The sequence below is a fragment of the Carlito syrichta genome, unplaced genomic scaffold, assembly GCF_000164805.1.
Source record: "Carlito syrichta isolate Samal-C Ts95f unplaced genomic scaffold, Tarsius_syrichta-2.0.1 Scaffold308851, whole genome shotgun sequence".
Taxonomy (NCBI): domain Eukaryota; kingdom Metazoa; phylum Chordata; class Mammalia; order Primates; family Tarsiidae; genus Carlito; species Carlito syrichta.
The window spans coordinates 318,576-335,261 of record NW_007252947.1 but is presented as its reverse complement, the minus strand read 5'-3'; the positions used below and the strand labels follow the sequence as shown (position 1 = coordinate 335,261).

Genomic DNA, 16,686 nt, shown 5'->3' with positions numbered 1-16,686 from the left:
GCCCGGCTAATTTTTTGATTTATTGTAGAGATGAGGTCTCACCTGCCCAGGCGGGTCTCAAACCCGGGGGCTCAGGCAATCCACTCACCTCAGCCTCCCAAAGGCGCGGGATTACAGGCTGAGCCACCGAGCCCGGCTACGAGTATTTTATTGTTAATAACAAAATACTTTAATTATCTGGTAATTCAGATCAAAACAATGAGTTTCACTAAGTCATTAGTGTAATGTGGCTATGAAATGGAGTGCCTTCTTCTGTATATTAAAAATGACCTTCTGCCTCGTTCCCAAATGTGATGGCCATATACCCCCCTTTTAAAAATTCTTAAATACAGGTTGATCTTACCAGTGTACTTGATAAACTAGCAAGATGTTTGAGTTAGAAAAAAACACAAAGACTTCTTCCAGGATTCTTATTTTACAGTTATGGAAGTTAAAGCTTGTAGTAGTTTATGTTTTCCTCACATTCCTTGATTCCAGATTCCAGCTGTATCACCCATAAACGATGTAGTTAGAAAACTAATAATTGTTACACCTGAAGATACTTCTCAGCAGTGCATTTGGGTCTCTCTGGCAATAAAACCCACCTCTTGATGGTCTAGAAGCCAGGGCCTGGCATTTCCCAGGAGAGAGGCATGCAGACGGTCTTAGTGGAAGTACCCAGAACCACCACCCCTTTAATTAATCATTGACCTTATCTCCTCATCCTGAGAATTCCCGGAGGGTGTTTCCAGAGCTAAAATCACACCACTCCCAAGTCTGGTGCATACCTTTTTTCCTGCCTTTGTTGGTTCAGATTTCTTAAAGCCTTGAGGTTCTCAAACCCAAATGCTTTCAGGACTCCAGCAGCTAAGGTAAACAAATGAGGCTGGCCAATGTAAGACTGGAAGAACAAGCCTTATTCGCATTCAAAGGTTTTACACCACTGGGTTGTCCATGCACAAAACCTGGGCAGGCCAGCAAATCGGCTACCTCTGATATAGGGAATAGAACCTAATTAGGAAACCAGGAGGCCTGGTCACCGCCATAGGTTCCTGGGTACCTCGGCACAGCCTTCCCTTTGCAGAGCCTCAGGTTTCTGCATCCGTAAGAAGTGGGTCTCTAAGGCTCCAAGGCGCCACCACTTCTTACAGTCTCACTTCATGATCTCTGATAAAATACATGTCTCAAAACCAACTGGAACCTCTGTCTGTCTGTCTGACATCTATTTGCGAAGTGCCGGCCAGGCCTGTTTGATCTGACTTTTTAGACCTAATGTCATTTTTAGATCTGGTGTCACTGAGGTCTTTGTTGGATGGGTTTGTGTATTAACCTTAAGTACTTTTTTTCCTGTTAAAAAAAATGGCCTATATTAACCATCATTCTGGTACCACTTTCTATGTCAGAAGTTAATACATACATGTATATATATATATATATATATATATATATATGTATATGTATATGTATATATATATAAATTTTTTTTTTTTTGGTCAGTCGTCTCTTCTTTCTGAAAGCAGTCATGAGCAGACAAGGGTGTTCTCTTCGTGTTGTTTCAGGGAAAATAGAGAAAGTCAAAGCTCCTCCATCCCCTACCACTGAAGGCCCCAGCTTGCAGCCTGACTTAGCCCCCGAAGAGGCTGCCGGAACCCAGCGGCCCAAGAATCTGATGCAGACCCTCATGGAAGACTATGAGACACACAAATCTAAAAGGCGCGAGAGAATGGATGATAGTAGTGTAAGTCTTTCCTCCTTTCCTCTTTGTCTTCTCCGAGGGCGGCCGTCGGTGTGGCGTTTGTCATTTTGAGTTCAGGCACAGATGTGAATGTGGTTATCTGACCAACACCAGAGTTCCAAAATTAATGTCCTGATGCTTGCTTCAACATGCTTAGAGTTGGGTGTGGGTTTTGCCTCGTTTCCCAAAAGTGTCAATCATGCAAGGAGCTGGTCCTTTGCTGCCAAGTGTAGTTGGAGCCCACTGATAAGGCTAGTGTGTGAGGTGTTTGGTGTTTAGGAAGGTGGCATGCGAGGGCCATGTGAGGAAGAGGATGGAGACACTCTGAAATCATCTCCAGGCACCAGGGAGTTGATTTCCATCATTGCTTGGTGTGCTTTGTCAAGATTTTATTTCTCTAGGGAGCGATGAAGATGCTGTTCCTTCCAAGTCGACCCTGTGGGCAAACCCTGTAAACGTTACACGGTGCTCAAAAAGCCTGAGTGTATCTTGGGCTGTTACCAAGCCCATGTGCATATCTTGGCAGGAAAGAGCCATTTAAAATGACAGTTAAAAACCGCACAGCTACCCTGCTACCCGCAGGCCCTAGAAACTTTGCACGTGATATTCACATTAGCTGTGAAGGAAGTCATCTGCTCTGTGGTTTCTTTGTCCAGTAAGAGACGAAGGAGCTGTTAGGAGTTGTTGTTTCCCAGTCCACAGGATCCTGGGGATCAGCCTCAGGGCTCATGCCAGCCTTCTAGGAGTCTCTTGGTATTATCTGAACACATATTGAGGTCATACCTCCTCCCCAGACCCCCTATTGCGTTAGATCACAAATAGCTTGGGTTGGTCGAGTATCCTACCCAGCTTACCCAGGACATACCTAGTGTATGCCTATTGTCCTGGCATAATTAAAAGCATCCCCTTTCACTCTTAAAAGTGTCCCAGTTTGGGTGGTAAACTATCTGGTCACCTTAAACTTGAATGCTATGGGGTTCCCAGTAGGAATTCCTTGCTCCTTTCATATCCAGGCTGGCTAGGTTAAAGAAGGCCAGATACTGAAAGTGGCTTTCAAAATACACAGTGGTAAAGAAAGGAAGAAAGTAGACACATATATAGCAGACACATATATAGCATCTCCCAGGCTCTTCCCTCGTGTTTACACCTGAACTGCCTGGAGCACTGCCTCAGCTACTCTGTTAGGCTGGAGCTACTCTGAATTGCACAGAGAATTGAGGCCTGGCCCTTGGCTATTGCTGTGGACACTTCCACTGCTGAGCTCCACTTTGGGAGTACTACCAGCTCCTTCCCTGAGACTGTAGGACTTTTCTTGCCCACTGAGTCACTTTAGCCAGCTTTTCTTTGTTGCCCCACTTAGAAGTATGGCATTCACCCTTAAGAATTCTTTGGAGGCTGCGGCCATTTTGAAGACTAATGCTCTAAGCATTTTGCTTCTTTTCTCCTAGTGATTCCATATTAGACGTCAGCAGCTTTGGTAGAACTTAGCCAAGTGGAAACATGCTGATGTGGATGGGAAAGAACAAGTAGAGCCACTTAGCATGTGACCCATGCAAGTGTTTGCTAAACACATGCCCCTTGTCTCTTGTATGCTCTTGTGCTGGCGTGCAGATGTTAGAGAAAAATCCTCCACTCATTTTATCCCTTCATGCACACACGTACACTCAGGACACCACCTGATGAGTGCTAGCCAGGATGGATTTCCTCTTTGCATTCATGCAGCTCCTTGGAATCAGTGTTTTAATATGCTTATTGTCCTTCACTTACGAAGTGAAGATACATCCTCCTCTCTCTATGTTCTCCGAGTAAATAAACATTGTGCATAAGGAGAAAACCTCCCAGCTAATCAACTCTTAATATCCCTGAATCTTAGATTCATGACCAAGTGTTTTTGCACTGTTATTGATGTTATAGTCCCACTAAATTTGTTGTTGTTGAAAATGTTTGGGAATAGGACAAAATCTACCCAATCCACTATATCTTCTTTTAAGAGACCCAGATCTAAAATAACACACTCAGATTGCTTCTAAAGCAAATAAATAATCATCAACCAGACTTCATATAAGAGTCTATCTTCTAGCCTTTCTGATTCAGGGGATCCTTTCTGTAGGATCTGTGTCAATCACTGGCAAACATGAACAAACCTTCATAGTTTTCCTAGCTGATCTGTGGCCCCTTCTCCATTTTTTTTTCTCTTCAATTGTTTCTTATACCAGAAGGATAGTAATAGTGGATGGATTGCTTGGTGGTTGATTTGTGTAACTGGCTTATCTATCCCTAGAAGTATAAAGTAATTTTGTTAAAGGTAAAGTAATTCTAGTCTCCTGTCTCTGTTCACGTGCAGTCATCTCATGGCAAAACATGATTTCTGAGACTCACTGTCCTCTGCGAGCCTCAGTGACTCACACTGATGCACCCAGTTCCACCCAGTCTCACACAGCATTACCCCCCTTCCCCCACCTCCATCTGCCAGTATTTCTTCCAGTAAGCCACTTGGCAGTGCTTTGGTATGCCCTTTTGGAGATGATAAACCACACACTCCTGAGGACCAGAGTGCCTCACATGTGGTTAGAACCCAACTGTGTGTTGGCCCTTAGGAAGCAGCAAGTTCTTTGGAAATTGAATGAAAAGAATTCTTATTAACTATGCTTCCTGAGGAGCAGGCGGACTTAAAACAGTGTGATCATTGGGATGTGTATATAGTGAGATATGTTAGTTACATTGATACTGAGGAGAGTGAAGGACCGGAGAAGGAGAAAGTTAGAGAACCCAAATTAAACCACCTCTGCGCTTTGCTGAATAGCTTTTGTCAACAGAACTGAGAAAGATTGATCTTTGCCATCAAACAGTGTTCCCCTAGCCCCCGTAAGAGCAGTGATGGAGTGCTGTCCACCAGTTCAGGGCCCAGCTCTCTTTAGTTTTCTCACTTCATAAAATGTCGTATGCAGGACAGGCAGGGAGGCCCCTGGCTCATGGAATTCCTGTCAGGGAGTGGTGTTATCAAAAAGTTATTTCTAACTGACCATACAGGAAGTCCCCAACATACAAATAAGTTCTATTCCAAGAGTACGTTTGTAAGTCCAATTTATTTTAAGTCCAACAAAGTTAGCCTAGATACCCAACTAATACAATTGGCTATATAGTACTATACCAGTGGTGCCAAAAATATATATGCACATTTTAAGAGATGTTTTCTATGTATCACTCTTAGTTTGCCATAATCAGAAGCGTCTAGATGCTGATGGTAACCACTCTGAGAACCTCTTGCAATTGCAGAAGTCAAACGTGTGACTTATATTCATCTTTTATCAGTATATATTGAATATTACAATTTCAATACAACTTTTTTCTTAAAATGTGTGTACATATTTTTTGCACCCTCTGTATTTAATGGGCTATACTGACACCTGGTATAGAGAAATAATATATTAAAAAACGCAGGTGCGCATCATTAAAGTTCATACCTTGAAAGTTCATATATAGCGGACTCAATGTATTTGTTACTAGCTCAGAACTTGAGCAAGTGCTCCCTCCAGTAGCCACAGTCTTTACTCACCTGGGCTGGCTTATTTGTTCTGCATGACATGACCACCAATGAGTGTCTCCAGCTCCACTTATTGATGGATCTCTTGGCTAATTTCTGAGGAAGGAGGATTGCTGTCCTCACCCCAAACCCCTTACCCAGCGCCATTTAGCAGCCTATACAAAACCTTTGGGTGAATTAGAAAAAGCCATCCTTTTTCCTCTGTAAGGATATAGCCCTGCACCAGCCACACAATTTGGGGGTGGAACAGGGGGCTGGGCTTCAGCACCATTCATTTCTTTAGCCTGATGGTTTTCTGCACACCCAGATGCAGTAATCCCACTCTTATTGTGAGTTTCCCTTATCTGGAAATGTTATCTTATTGTGGAAATGATGCCATTTCTGGTCAGTCATGCACCTCATAGTGGACTAGTGAAGCCTAGTTTCCTAAAGGGCTTCTGGGTAGCTTGCAAAGGGACTGCCTCAGAAGCAGAGTTGCCCACCCATGGGTTTGGAGGACATTTGAACTAGCGGACACACATGATAGGCTATTGGAGTTTTTTCCTTTAGGCACTAGGAAGCCCTTTAGGAAACTGAAACTATGATTCATAAATCCATGTTAAGTTGCATGACTGTGTTTAGGGGAACCATATTTTTCTGGCCAGTTCATTGTTTCCCCAACCTGACATGAGCCACAGAAGGGGAAGCTGATGAGTCACTGAGTCAGCGATGCTTTTGAACTTGTTGATGGATTTGCTTTCCCTTTCTCAGTTGAGGAGATGCTGGCCAGAGTCCAAATCACAGCTTCCTGGTGTTCAGCCTCCTGTACTTCTAGCATAAGATCCACTCTCTGTGGATTTTCCCTGTGTGCTCTCTCTCTCTCTCTCTCTCTCTCTCTCTCTCTCTCTCCCTCTTCTCAAGACCTAGTTACCGAGAGGTCTTCCAATGACTCTCTCTTGTTTTGGAGCAAGAGAAGGCCTCATCAGTTCTCCTGGGCTACATTAAAGCTGAGGGCTAATTTCTCAAAGAATTTCTGACACATGTTTCCCTTCCAGACCAGGACATACACTGAGAGTTGTGACCGTAATTCTCCCTAAGTAGGGAAAGGCCCCTCCCCTACCTAGGCTCTACAGGAAGCTCTGCCACAATCAGCAATGCTTTGTGCTGCCCCAGCTCTCTCTGAAGTTCTCACGGTGCAAAGGAGAGGAGAGCTCCTAACTCATTAGTGCCCAGCCATTGGCCTGATCATCGTAGAACTACAGTTCTTCTTTTCTTTTTCTTTTTCTTTTTTTTTTTTTGAGTTGGAGTCTCTCACTCCATCGCCCAGACTGGAGTGCAGTGGCAGGCTCACGACCTCCCCAGTGTCCACCTGCTCTAGCGATCCTTCTGCCTCAGCCTTCCAAGTAGCCAGAACTACAGGCGCACACTACCACGCTCAGCTAATTTTTTATTTATTGTAGAGATGAGATCTCACCAAGTTGCCTGGGCTGGTCTTGAACCTCTGGGCTCAGCCAATCCACTTGCCTCGACCTCGCAAAGTGCTGGGATTACAGGCTAAGCCACTGTACCTCGCCAGAACTATAATTCTTAAGTGCTACACAAAAGCAGCAGTCACTGGGTGTTTTAAAAAAAAAAAGAGAGGAAGCAGTGGGTGATCACAGCCATTTAAACAGTCTATGGCTTTTAGTGCCCCAAACCAATAAATGCCTGAAGTGTCCTGAGCAGTGTAAATGAAAGGTCATGACCACAGTTCTGGAGGGAGCTGTCCCAAGTTGGTCCTGCTGTCTCATTTCCCATAGTGAGGCTACTTTTTCTGTGCCTTTCTTGCAGAAGACACTTAGTCTCCTACAGGGACCAGAAGATCATTTTAGGCCCTAAATGCTTATAGTAATCCTAAACAGTCATCCTAAATGGTCATCAAAGACTCATCTGACACTCGGAAACTTATCCAGGTCCCCAAGTTTCTGCCAAGGGAGGCTGTATGGTCTCCCTAGGAAGGGCTACACTTTTGTCAGTTTCAGAGAATCTGCCTCCACAAACCGTGCATTCAAACCAACTCCTATCTGTACCTAGGATCTTAAGTTAGTGGAACAACAGGCTACAAGACTGCTTTGGGGTCCAGAGAAGCCTGCAGGAGAAGAAAAAGCTATTTGGCTACCGATTTTAGCAAATCCAAAATGGCTACCAAGGACCTTGCTGGCGGGCAGCTGGTTGTATAGAGGGGAAGGAATCTTGTTAATTCAAAGTGCAGAAAATGGAAGCAACATCTTGAATTAACAAAGTATGGCTTATCTGATATTGTTATTAATGAGTAACAGATTATCTAGTTACTCCAAAGCTATAGACTTTTAAATAAACTAATATCAGATGAAGTAAATCTTGGCATGGGTATAGAATTGTCTCTTGATGTTACTTCCCCTCCCGTTCACCCCTGGCGTGGTGCCAGTTCCCGGCGGAGGGGTGTTCTGTAAGTGTGTCTCTACCATGTACTAACCCTGGTCTTTTCCCTCTCTGCCAGTACACTTCTAAGTTACTGTCTTGCAAGGTGACTTCCGAGGTACTTTTCAACTTGTTTGTCTTGATCTTTATGAATGCATGATCTAGGTGCATGCTGTTGCATTTTGCCATATCCTGATGGGTTAAGTGAGAAAGGCAAGAAAAACGGTGTTTTTCTCTATATGTATCTCTCCCTGCCTTTTCTGAATTGTGGGACTGCCTCAAAATGTCGGAGTCCATGCAACAGTGATACACAATGCTGTGCTGTGCTGTTCTGTGCTGTGCTGTGTGGGGGTACTGGAGAAGACCTTGCCAACTCACGGATCTGGAAGAGGTTTGGACCAGAGGACACAACTGATGGGCTATTTGGGTTTTTAATGTTTCTCTAGGCATGAATAGCAAATACACTCTGGTCTGGTTGGAAGACAATCAAATGCAGCTCATGCAGACTGAGCTATTGATTCTCACTAGTTCTTTGTTTACCTTAACACACATCTGGAGAGTGTCATTCTATAGATTTAGGGTGAACCCTAATCTCTAGATTATTAAATGTAAACCAGTCTTTCAGTCTTTGAGCCTGTATTTTTGTTTTAGAAGCATCTTTAAGCATGGGTTTCCCCAGAAGTTTCCTCTTTTCCCTAACTTCTTTTTGCACGGATTTCACAAATATGTGTGCTATGAGAAAGCATAATGTTGTTCTCTTTTAAAATTTTTATGTTTTCCATTTTATTTATTTATCTATTTATTTGCTGCGAAGCACAATATTTTTTCATAATTTTCTATCTTTCTTTTTTTTTTGAGTTGGAGTCTCACTCTGTCACCCAGGCCAGAGGGCAGTGGCATGCTCTTGTTTACTGCAGCCTCAACCTGCTGGGCTCAGGCGATCCTTCTGCCTCAGCCTTCCAAGTAGCTGGAACTACAGGCATGCACCCCCATGCCCGGCTAAGTTTTTGATTTATTGCAGAGATGAGGTTTTGCCAAGTTGCTCAGGATGGTCTTGAACCTGTGGGCTCAGGCAATCCCCTCACCTCGGCCGCCCAAAGTGCTGGGATTATAGGCGTGAGCTGCCACGCCCGGCCAATTTTATTTCTAATTTAATTTTTTTTAAGATTAGAAAACATAGTTTATTTTAAAGTAAATTAGAGAGAGAGAGAGAGAGAGAGGAGATTCACCTCCCCAAGGTAGGGAAGGGGGCCAAAGCCAGGAAATATGGCAGCAGTCATAGCTCAAAGAACACATGGCCACACCAGAGTCTAGTAAGGCAATGGTGGCGATGATCAGGCAATGGCGGCGATGGTCTGGCGATGACCTCTAATTTAATTTTTTAAACACTTTTTAAAAAAATACAGAATTGTAGAGAGAATAATTTCTTAACAATTTATTGAGGCTTTACTATGTGTCAGGCACTGTTTTAGTTTCCAAGAATGCAGCAGTCAACAAAACAAGGTTCCTGATATCATGGAGCTGGCATTCAAAATTTCCAATAAAATAATATAATGAAATAATAAAACCCACCTATCCAGCTTTGTTTATTTATATCATTTTATAATATTTGTTTAATATTTTTAAAAGAAGTTAATACTGCAAATGCAATTTAAGCCCTCTTGCTATTTCTCCCAGTTTCCTCCCCCCTGACCCCTCCTGAGAGGTAACTTTTCTCAAGCTTGGTGTTATTTCCATGCATGGTTGTATACTTTTACTATCTATGTATACATATGTATACATAAGCAATATCTTATGGTTGTATACTTTTACTGTATATGTATACATATGTATGCATAAGCAATATCTTATTGTTGCATGTTTAAAATGTTCTACAAATGATAAATACGTCTCAGTATCCTCTGCTCCTTACTTTATTCTGTCTGCATTGTTTTGAGATGTGTCCATGTTGATAATTGTGGCTCTAATTCATTCTTTGTAACTGCTGTATAGTATTCTATTAAATGAATGTATCACTGTTTAGTGAATCTCCTATTGATGGAAATGTAGATTGTTTTCAAGTTTTTTAAAAAACCATTACAAGCAATACTTTAACGAATGTTATATGTGCTTCTTTGAAGAAGAATTTCTATTTATTTAGGAATAGAAGTACTGGTTATTAGACTGATACGTCCTCACATTTACTCACTGTTGTTTGTTTTGGCTGGGCATGGTAGCTCACGCCTGTACTCCCAGCACTTTGGGAGGCCAAGGCAGGAGGATTGCTTGAACTCATGAGTTCAAGACCAGCCTGGGCAACATAGCATGACTCTGTCCCTTTTAAAAAAAAATCTGATTGTTTCAACCTGTAGATTAATATATTTTTAAAGTCTCTCTATTTAGCAAAACAATTATGTTTATATGTAGAGCTGAACTGCTGATTATCAGTAGTTTTCTTTCATAAGGTGTAAAGTGAATGTTAAGAATATAATTCCGTGTACCTTCTTCAGTATCTGATTGTGGTTATCATTTGGAGGATGGCAGTTTGAGGCCTGTGTCCCCTTTGAGTCAGTTTAAAACACATATATCCAAGGAACATAGAATTAGGTAGAGTCTATCTTCAATTAAAGAGAAGCTGGGGGATAAAATGTTAATGTTAATATTAATAGGGTGACTGATACTGTTTAACATATCTGTCTTGTTTCAGATCCCCCCCAAAAAATCATCTGTGTTGATTGCTATTCAAAGTTAAGCAGTTCACTTGAATTCTGTAAGCATTAGAAAAATTAATATTAGAGAGTTGTTCGAGAGAACTGAAATTTTTCACCCACCAGACCTGAATTTGAATTAACTTGTGAAAACAATAACATTTTAAAGCAGATTCTTCTTTTATTTTGTACATCTTCCCCCTCCATTTCCACAAAGAGTGTTTATATACTTCTCCCCCCACAATCTTCAGAGCCAGTGATCAAGAGATGATGCTTGAGCATGGTGGCTTCAAGCATCAACTCTGCACCCAGAGTGCTGAGTTCAGATATTGGTTTTCCTCTTAGCAGAGCAATGCTGGGCAAGTTATGCAACCTCCCTGTGCTTATGAAAAATAGAATAATAATAGCATGAACCTCAGAATAGTAGTAAGGGTTAAAACAGCAACTGGTTCATTGTATGTATGATATAAGTGTGTACTATTATTACAGCCACAGGCATATGTGATTTTTTTGCCCAGAAAGGAATAGACTTTGGAAAGTAAATATTCATTGCTAAATTCGCGAGCAGTTTATAGGCACATACACACAGTCTGAATTAATTTGGAATGGTGCTCATTCAGAGACCTTCCCCAAGGGGTTGGCTTTTGAATCTTCCAAAGACCAGTTGTAGGATGACTTCACCCCGAGACAGCCCTGGGTCATAAACCTTGTTATGAACCCAAAGACAACTTTATATTCAAGTTGCTGGCTATTTCAGTAATGATCTGTTTATTTTCTCTCTACCATTATTACAGGCTTCAGATTTCATCAGAAATTCAGGATCATGTTAAGTGATCATACAAACTAGGGGAACAAATTAAGAAAAGAGAGCTCATTGTCAGTATAAGTGAATAATTTGGGCTCTTGACCAGTGTCTTTTCAAACCTAAGCTAGGCTGCATGTTTCTGTAATAATAAATATTTTTCTGCCCATTACACTTTATGTGACTATGCTTCATGAGGGAAGGGACTATTCTACCCTTGGCATGAAGCACTGTGCCTGACACTTGGTAGGAGCCCAATAAATATTGGTAAGATTGATGATAGATGGATTGTAACATGAGTTCCTGAAGAGCAGAACAAACTAAATTTGCTCAAGTTTTTGGAGAATTATAATTTGGGTTTCAATAGCAAGACAAAGAACACTCCCAAAGGATGAGGACCATATATTTTAGAACCTTAGATTTACTTTTAGCTTTGATGTAAACCTCTCTATTTGAATCTGCCATCTGAAAGGCAAACAGATGATCATTTTATACACTGTAGAGTTCTTTATTAAAATGCCTTATATTTGTATACCACTTAATATATATATGGCTTTTTTAGTCTAGTGATGCTAAAGTGAATTTTTGTGATATAAATATTATAGCTTATGCAGATCCACAAAGCTTGATGGACTTAATCTATATGTGTCCCATTGTTTAGAATTATTTTCTGGTTTGCTTCTTTGTGAAGACACTAGAACAGTCTATAGTTGTGGTGTCTAATATGGTAGTCACTAGCCACATGGGGTTACTTAAATGAAAATTAGTTAATATTAAGTAAAATTAAATCTCTAGCTGCTCAGCCACACTATCCCTATTTTGAGTGTTCAGTAGCCCCATGGGATTGGTAGCTACCATATTGGATGGCACAGAATACAGAACATTTTCATCACTGCATGAAGTTCTGTTGGACAGCACTTATCTATAGCTTGTAGAAATCTTATTTGTTGTCTAAAACCTTGATACAGAATCATATCTAGTTCGGATAAACTGGCAGAACATTTCATGAAAATTAAATCTTTTTATACTAAAAACTAGGGGTCAAATAGCAAATGAATTTTGTCTGTGAGATGAATGCATAACCAGAACCTCCCACTTCCCCTTTTCCCTGTGTCCCTCCTACTCTCCAGAAGTACCAGGTGTTTATTACTTTCTCCTCTCTTGTAGGTGCTGTTGAGAGAGGGAAAGGTGGAAAGAAACAGAGAAGTGGGTTTGTGTAATTAACCTCCATGAACTCTGCATAATTATTCCCCCTCTCTCTTCAGGTCCTTGAGGCCACACGGGTTAATCGAAGAAAGAGCGCACTGGCCTTGCGCTGGGAAGCGGGGATCTATGCCAACCAGGAGGAAGAAGACAACGAGTAACCTTCCTTCAACCCAGAAAGCTGATTTGGTGCTTGGGATACCAAGAGACCAAGAAATTAACAACTCAAAGCATTTTAATGGACTATTTATTACAGTGCAAACAAACCCAGCAATCCTTATGTAGACCAAAAGCTGCAATATACACAATGATTAAAAAAATGAAGGAGTCAAAAGAGAAAGGATTTCTTTGTGACTCAAAGAATCTCAGTGTCTAGATTTGGGTTAATCTACAATTGATCCAAAAGGACAAAGAGGTTACAAGCAAATAACATAGTGGCTGCAGGCAGAACTGAGACCAGCCTTGCTGGGTAATGAGGAAGAACCATGGTGGTAGGGCCATTTAGAGAGCAATAGCTAGTGCAGTCTACATGGTGTAGGGCATTGCTCTACACCGGTTTCAACTCCATTTTCTCCAGCAGCCGTAAAATGAATGACGTTTCTCTCCATATTTGCCCAGAAGAGGCAGTTAATGATTCCATTTCTCTTATATTTAATTATTTTTTATTGGGAACAATTTATGATCACAATCCATAAAGCCCATATTTTTAAGACAATACTTCTCTTCATGTTGCAAATACAATCTATTCTACATTAAGAGGCTGAGAAGGTGGAAGGAAGCCAAACCAAATGGATGATTTTAGCTTTAGGATTGTGTCTGCTTATGATATTGACTGATCTGCAGGTTATGAGAACACATTTTCACAGTTATGTTTCTTCATATGAAAACTATATTTAGTGGGCAACAACTATTTTTATGATGGGATGGGGGAATATATACATGTATAAAATCTGTACACATTGAACAACTTGGTTCAAGATGGTAGGGGTATTTTTAGAGGGCAATAATTGAAAAAAAAGGGGGGCAGCTCTGCTTTAGAGAGGTAGATGACAAGAAATAAAAAGGAGTTTATAACTATTTTGTATTATAAAGTGGGCCTTAGAGGTAGGAAGAAGAATGATGGATTTTTTGGATCAATCAGAAAGAAAACATGAAAGAAAAGTCATGAAGGTAGAGAGGAAAAAAAGGAGGAAGGGAAAAAGAGGGGGAAGAAAATAAGAAGGTAAGAGATATTATTTTTGCTGAGCAACCGGTGTTTTCAGGATGATACAAAGAAAAATATTGAATAGAAATTTAAATGCAGGCTTGGAATCAGCTACAAATCCTAAAGATGGGGTGTGTGTGTGTGTGTGTGTGTGTGTATACCTTTGGGTGTTTGTGTAAAATGTGTATGTTCATGAGAGAGAGAGAGAGAGGGCGTGTGGGTGTGTGGATTAAAATTCCAGAATGATCATGGCACTTGGGTGTACAGTTAATTCCTCCAAAGCTGCTTGCCGGCTTCAGGAGTAAATGAGAATTTCTTTTTTATGAAAAGGGATATGCAGTATTTGTAATATTAAATTGACCTAACATGGTATTTGCATGAGTCACAATTGCAGAGTTTTGAGCAGTTTTGTAATTTGACATTTAGAAAAGTATGCTATTTATTCCCATGCTTTGTATTCATGCTTAGTATACTAGAGAGGATGCCAGCTTTAATCTTTCTGTCATTTAAAGCAATATGATAAGGGTATTCAATAGTTGGATACCCTAAATTTCTGGATGAGAACATTTTCAATTCTGGCCATAATAGAAAAACTGACCAGCCTTCTTTTTATCCCCCCCGCCCTTTGTTTTAAAACTATGGTTTTTTTTAAAAAGAGCAATAATTAAGTCAGACCTCACAAAAATTCATTTTTGTTTTGTCATAAACTCTTGTATGTTATTCTAACAAGTAGCGATTCTACGAAATTTGTATGTAGATGTTATACATGTTATCTTTGCTGCTTTTATTAGACTAATGTTGACTTTGGGGAGGAAGTTTATTCACAGACAAGTAGTGGGCATGAAGTGAAAAATGGAACTGTCTAATAACAAGGGTCCATTAGACCCACCAAGGGAACCTGTATTTTGAAGCCAAATTCTGCAGATGGTAGCCAAAATAGCACACCAACAATTGGCACCGTCTTTATATGGTTCATCCTCCTAAAGATTCTAAATGAATTTTCAACAAAGTGTGCTAGCCATTGGGAACACAAAACAAATACGATCCATGCTGCAAAGAACTCCGTTTACACTGGCGTGGAGACAAACATTCTCAGCAAAACGAGATCCACGTTAGTTAGCGGTCCTAACAGATGAGATCGGAGTACCAGGAAGGAAGACTGCCTTTGCCTGAGAACTTCCAGCAGAGGTGCCAGATGCCTGGGCTGAGGACCCAGAGTTAAGAGGGCATTCCCAAGGCAGACACATGGATAAGAATAGAGGAGGCAGAAGTTTCCAGTGGCCCCAGACACAGTGGCAGTTAGTATGGCTAAAGAGTAGTATAGTTCTACGGGTTGCACAAAAAATAATATGTGCTTCATGTTTTCTGGACTGACTCTTGGATCTGGTAGAGACCACAGACATGATATAGACTAACTTCCGCAGTTTTTTACATGAAGAAACCATCCTTATGACTTACCTTAAAGGTTTTTGCTCTGTTTTGAAGGGAACCATGTACCCATGTGAAACCTACATTTGAGAAGAGAATGTGCAGCTGAAGGAAAAGTTTAGGAGGCCACACAGTTCACGGAATCACTTGAGAGGCAAACAAAGTGGTCTTTGACCAGAGTTGATTGGACCAGAAGCACTTATTGCTTAAAGGAATAACAGAGTTATGGCGTTGGGGCCTTCAGGCTGCACTCCATGTGTGGGTAAGAGTGGATAAGGAAAGAAATGCTGTTTCGGGAACTCTCCCATAATCACAGAGCTCTTTTCACTGTGGCCCCTACATCTCTGCTGTTTGTTAGATCCCCCACGCTGTCTTTCGGATGACTACTGTATTCTTGCTCCACTCACTGAGGACCCTATTATAATCCTACTAAAATGTTAATTACAATTCCCTTGGGAGAACCAGATTTTCTCTGTGCTTGAGTTTTTTTATTCATTCAAGAAACCCTGGGCCACCACTTCTTTGTACATAGCACCGAGCTAGGCTCTGGGATCCCAGATGAATTTCTTTAACTTTCTGAAGATGGGACAGACCCCTGGAGGAAAGTCATTCTTGCCTAATCCATTAAGAGGCCATGAAAAACTTGGCTTCTGAGGCTCGGCCCCACCCCCACATAGCATACAAGCTTGTTAATCTCAACTATAGCCAGTGTTTGGATTCTGTAGGTGTTCAAAGCTTTCCTGAAAAATTCCATTCTACAGTGTTCATAGGTGTTCGCTTTCCTCCAGAGCTGATTAACTACTGACATGCCTTGGCTTTCTCATCCAGAAATTTTGGAAACAGGGTCTGTCAGTGGCAGGAGGCTGGGCTGTGTTCGACTTGGATGGCACAATGCAGTGTACTTGCTTCTTCATACCCGTGCATGCTCCCCACCCCTAGGCAATGACATATAAGCAGTATATAGATCAGTGTCCACATATATATACACACATATATAAAGCATAACAGGGAACACTAAAACAGTGTTGACTTTCGTCTCTAAAGACAAATAATTAAACAGTTTTTTTCCAACTAAAGAATGGATTTAATTAAACTAGGTATTGTGAACAAAATAGCCTAAGTGTTAGAGATGGTGAATATATCCAGTTTTAGTTACACAACCAATTTCCTGAATTTGAAGCATTCAGTGAGCTGCCAATTTTGATTTTGTGTTGCTCTTTACCCAAATGACTTTTTCTTTCTTTTTCTTTTTTTGGGAGGAGGGAAAAAAAGCAATACTGTGTTTGAAAATTATACTCTGTATCTGGCTTTCCTGTGTATGTTAACCACTTAAATGTTATTATCCTGCTTTGGTTTTATAGTGATTGTGAGGCATTCAATGCAAGTATACAGTTATTTTCTCATTAAAACCCAATGTGTGTTGAGTTTTTATAAATGATGGCTGCTTGTCTGACCATGGGGGAGGGCGGAAGGAAGACTGGGCAAACAGTGGCATGCAAGTGTCCTTGTTCTCTACTGTATTACAACATCTGCTTCCTCACATTTGAAACAAAGTAAGCCATCTGAGCTGATGGAGTGCCACTCCACCAGACTGTTCCCCAAAGCCCCCCTTTCAGTGTTGTCCCAGCCTCCCTGGCTAGATGCTAGACGCCTCCAATGGGACCCACAGAAATGATGCAGGTGTCT

The 16,686-nt window shown here is 41.1% G+C and overlaps 1 protein-coding gene across 2 annotated transcripts in view; it reads left to right on the top strand.

Annotated features, from left to right (window-relative positions):
• The window catches only part of LOC103268585 (A-kinase anchor protein 2), a 305,955-nt gene extending 289,520 nt beyond the window's left edge, over positions 1 to 16,435 (top strand). For both annotated transcript variants that reach the window (XM_008066171.2, XM_021716624.1), the window contains 3 exons: positions 1,539 to 1,717; positions 7,756 to 7,794; positions 12,431 to 16,435. In XM_008066171.2, coding sequence (XP_008064362.1) covers positions 1,539 to 1,717; positions 7,756 to 7,794; positions 12,431 to 12,529 — 317 coding nt within the window. In that variant the 3' untranslated portion in view covers positions 12,530 to 16,435. The remainder of the gene's footprint in view (positions 1 to 1,538; positions 1,718 to 7,755; positions 7,795 to 12,430) is intronic.
• The last annotated feature ends 251 nt before the right edge of the window (positions 16,436 to 16,686 follow it).